This window comes from Fragaria vesca, linkage group LG6 (genome assembly GCF_000184155.1).
Source record: "Fragaria vesca subsp. vesca linkage group LG6, FraVesHawaii_1.0, whole genome shotgun sequence".
In the NCBI taxonomy this organism is placed as follows: domain Eukaryota; kingdom Viridiplantae; phylum Streptophyta; class Magnoliopsida; order Rosales; family Rosaceae; genus Fragaria; species Fragaria vesca.
In genome coordinates, this window is record NC_020496.1 from 26496741 (window position 1) to 26501920 (window position 5180).

The 5180-nt window shown below is 36.6% G+C and overlaps 1 protein-coding gene across 1 annotated transcript; it reads right to left on the bottom strand.

Moving 5' to 3' along the window:
* Positions 1–1705: 1705 nt before the first annotated feature.
* LOC101311213 lies at positions 1706–2878 on the bottom strand. Its single transcript, XM_004305773.1, has one exon. It carries the CDS (start codon positions 2876–2878, stop codon positions 1706–1708), a length of 1173 nt encoding a protein of 390 aa, XP_004305821.1.
* Positions 2879–5180: the final 2302 nt, after the last annotated feature.

Here is a 5180-nt window from a genome sequence, read left to right on the forward strand (position 1 = left end):
GTTGGGTGTCTTTCTCAAGGTAAAGGTGGGAAAAACATTGCTCCTCTCAGATGGGGTTAATTTTTGTCTTTTAACCCTCTTTGTGGGCCTCACGTACTTGCCACGTCACCAAGATGACGGAGAAGTTGAAAAAAACTGACGGAAGTACTTCAATGATAACAATACTAGAGTCTGGGTATCACATTGGTACGATTAAGAGTTGAGGTATCACATTGGTAGGTACACCAGAGTTGAGGGACTGTTGGTGAAAAAACTCTATATGTAAATACAGACAATGGGATGCCCAAATTGACTTTATCTCACCAAAAAAAACCCATCAGAATTCCTCTTCCCTCTCTATCCAGATCACCCACGATATCGCTAGCAATTTGATGCAACATTAATAACCCTACTAAACAATGTACTCCAAGCAGGGAACTGTGTTCTTATTAACCCAAAATATATACTAAATGTCATTTTGGCAAAGCTTAACCTAAACGGTTTCTTCTTTTTGGCTGGTGATTAATGGTACCCAGGATAGAACTGGGTAAGAAAACTGCTTGTAATTTAAGAAAAAAATAAAATCGATACAAATAACTCAAACACAATACTTTGCCTAAGTTGGAGGGCAGGACACTGAAATTTGTATCATTCAGCAAGTATCACATTACAAGGAGGAGGTCTTATCAAACATCTTGACATCTCCAAATAAACATCCTAACGATTTGTACTACAACGCGAACTTCTGTCTAATACTTTTGATTGAAACTTGAAGCAATAAGGGCCTAGAATTTTGGATTAAGCAAAAAAACGCCTAGTGGTTGGCAGAGGCAAGCAAAAAACATTTCCTTGCTTCTAGATTGGAGGCAGCTATTTGTTAGTTTTCTCTTTTTTTTTTGTTTGATTCTGGTTCCTTGATGATCTTAGCCAATGTACGTGGTGTACATGAATTTGATTCATATTCATATAGGGCTAAAATTCAATTTTTGTGCTATCGAGTGACCTCAACCACTAGAGAGTGTTCACTAATTAAGCTCGTCATTTCGGCCGGCTTAACCGATCGATAATATGTTCAAGCTTATGAAACTTCATCATGTTGTTCGCGCTAATTGGAAAATTCAAAACTAACCGCGCCGTACGTCTTCCACAAGTTTTTGATTTCTTCGGATACATGGGATCTGAATTCCAATATCGATCTCATTCTCCCAATATAGTGACTACTTAATTAGGAACAAGAACATCATGATGAGTTCAAGAAAACACGATTCATTTGCACTGGAAATAAAAGATCAACTTTAATTAATTTTTCAGTTGCACTGCCTTCAGCCCTTCACGTACATTAGCCATGAATCTACATCCTTCAATTAATTAGTCGTCCACAATTGATTAATTAATGGGCAAAATTGGATCACCACTAAGTCTTATGAGCATAATTTCTTTCTAATCTACAAAACTCATTCAAGAAAAATCTGAAAAATTGATGCATGGAAGCATGCCATACTGAACTTTCAATCCATAAATTTACAAAATCTAATTTTTGTTCATGGCTTTTGATGTTGAACTGTATGTAAGGTAAGGATTACATGGAAATCTACTTTTGGCTAAAATTTAATTTAAACAAGAAACCATTAGAAGATATAAATATATATATATATATATATATATATATATATATATTATAATGAAGCTACCAAGGATTTGGTGTGAACCAAAATGATCCGATGAATTAGCCTTTACGGGGGGGGAGTAGTCCATAAGGTTTGATACTCTTGTCTGTCAAGGAAAACACTTCCAAGGTTGAGCCCAGATGATCATCACGAGCAAAACAAATGCAGTTTCTTTCAACTACTGCTTTAGTATCACTGCTGCTGTCGACGTAGATGAACGCATTGCTTTTTTTGCTTAAGAACAATATCCGAGCACCAAGATCGACAACCTCTGCCCATTGAGCACCATTATTAATCCTCTCTAGCTTGAACACTCTAATTCCTTCCATAGTTTTTCGTCTTTCAAAGTTGGAGCTATTGCGAGCAAAAGCAGTTAAAGCACTCCATGTAATCATAAACAACTCCTCTGATGTAGAATCTTTTGCTAAGTAGTAGTCGAAAGCCGAATAGATATCCGTCCATCTGATCCCATTGAACAATATGTATGGTTGGGGATGAAGCGAGACTTGCCATTCAGCCCTATAACTGAGTTGACTGCCGCCGCCGCCGCTGTCGCTGCCATCCGCATCTTCGATTATTATGTCAAACATCATCATGAACTTGTTATTTGTTGTAGCATATAACTTCCTTTCAACTATCTCTAGATCTGAAAAACTAGTCCACGAATCAATTTTCGTCCAAGATTTATCAGATGGTCTACAAAAAGCCAACTTTTCCTCCCAACAAATGCAAGCCACAATACACTGCGAGCTCGTTGGTGCTGTAGAGGCTACTACTTTCCTATAGAAGAATCCAATATCAATACTCCTTGGTGGTAGCATCACTCGGGCTCTTGATACTGGATTCAAGAAGCTTATATTGTTATGTTCGCCATCTATGTGCTTAACCACGATCAACCACCCCTCAATTGACCCAACACAATACTGCCATATCTTCGTCTGATATAGACGTGATTTCGGCTTTCCTTTGACAATCTTCTTGTTACTTAAATTGAAACCGTATTTGCCATCGGGCACAAGCCATGGCAGCTCCACAGCAGGACGGCAACATTTGCTGGCAGTTGCTCTTCTTACAGCGTTTCGCCATGAACGGCAAACCTGACGACAATGAAGATAGTCTGATATGCATAGTCGTTCCAGAAACAAATGCATGATCTCGTCTGGGAGTTGTTCGGACCACCTGATGCTCCCACATTCCTTCGTCGTTGCGTTCTCACAAGTTTTCCCTGCCATAGATCTACAACATATATACTCAAGGTTAAACCTAAGCAAAAGTTGTCAAAGAATATGCAGCCAGAAATATATAAATATAACCTGCAGGTTTTTTGTTTGATCGATCGAGCTCTTCTGGCTAGCTAGGTTTGGTCTATATTACGAACTAGAAACCGAACCCGGTCGTTTATATATAGAAACCGACTCCTAGTAGGTAAAAGATTTAGAGACAAAACACCGAATCCAAATAGGACTAGAATTTGGAGATTACTGAATTAGCCTATTTTAACCAAAATAATTTTCACAAAATCGAACATCGAATCAATAGGGCGTAGAATAAACGACACCTAGTGGTTGGTAGAGGCAAGTTTTCTTCTAGATTGTTTGGTTCTGGTTCCTTGATGATCTTTCAGCCAATTAAAGCTTCTTTTTTCTAAGAGCCATAAGATCGAGATTATGAAATAGAAGTGACTTACTGTTAAATAATCACCCTGAGTTGTTGTTATTTTGGTGTGGGAAGGCTGTTCCCGGCCATAGGTGCGCGGCTCAGTGATTGGTCTACCTTGTACAGTGTAGTGGTGTACATGCATTTGATTCATATTAATTCAGTTAGGGTTAAGTTTCAACTTTGTGCTATTGAGTGATCTCAACCACTAGAGAGTGTACTAACTAAGCTCGTCATTTTGGCTTAACCGATCGATCAATTCAAATTATCTGTTCGAGCTTAATTATGAAAGTTTATCATCTTGAGCTCATTAGAAATTTCAGAACCAACCGTCTTCCACAAGCTAGTTTTGTTTTCTTCGGATACGTACATGGGATCTGAAGTCCAATATCGATCTCACTCTCCCGCTAGTGACTAGTTAATTAGGAACAAGAACATCATCGAGCTAGTTCAAGAAAACATGACTCATATATATGCACGTACTGGAAATTAAAGATCACCACCTTTTTTCAGTTGCACGGCCTTCACGTACATTAGCCATGAAATTTTTCATTAATTCCAAAAAAAAAAAAAAAAAAAAAAAAACAATAATTAGCCATGAATCTACATCCTTCAATTAATTAACTTGATGAATTAGTCATCGATTAATTGGGCAATTGATTTGGACCCTTCAAGTCACCTAAGTCTTTTAACATTACCCCCAAAAGCTAAGCTTCAAAATATTTTCCATCAAATAAATATGAGCATAATTTCCTTCTAATTGCATAATCTACAAAACTCATTCAAGAAAGAATTGAAACATGGAAGTATGCCATACTTTCAATCCATAATCTACAAAATCTAGCCATGTGTTTATCAAGAATTGAAAACTATTAGAGAGAGAGAGATGACGTACATGAACATTTTGATAAATTAACATAACGAAATTCAAAGTGAAGAAAATTACGACATAACTGTAATTTCCATCTTGCGTCCATTCGACTTGAGCTCTTATTATATGTTGATGGATGCTTTTAGTGTTGTCTCTATTTATACACATTGGTTCACTATTATGTCTATATCAACGTTTGAAATGATGAGCGAAATGCAAACGCATCTTTGCATTGCTACTCTTCTAGCTAGGTAACTAGTGCTACAAAAAAAATGTCATTATAGTCACTAGGTCATATACATCATCAGACGACACTTTTCAGACGACATATTTTGGACGATTATGAGTTTGTGTCGTCTGATTAATTTTTTGACCCTTCAGATGACATTTGTGAAGTATAAGTCATATGAGTGCCATGCTCTCTTCATACTTCTGGATGTTGCTCAATTTGTCTGTCATTTGCAAAATTTCTGACGACATATATATGCAGTGTAAAAAAGCAACATTATGGTAATACGTCAGACAACATATAAAAGTTGTCTGTGAAAAAATGAGAAATCTACTTTTAATCCCCTTTTTATGTACTTCGTCCAACAACATATTAATGTCGTCTGAAACAACCATAAATCCTTGATTTATACCTACATTTTGAACCCTTAAATTCACTTATTCAGACGACAAACAAATGACGTATAACAAACCCATAAAATTGAGTGTACGAACCTTGTAATGTATAACTTCAGACGACATATGAAAGTAGTCTCTCTGACCCTAAAATACTCAATTTATAATTAAATATTGAGTTTGGTTACCTTTTATTGTATTTAATAAGATGACATATAAATGTCGTCTGAGGGAACCTGATATATAAGTTTGAAAAAGGGCTCAACTTATTCATCTATTCATTAGACGAGGTTAATATGTCGTCTGTATGAATTTGAAATATTCAATTCATTTGAGTTTGGGAGAGGGCACCAACCTTAATGTATTCATCGCACAACATAAAA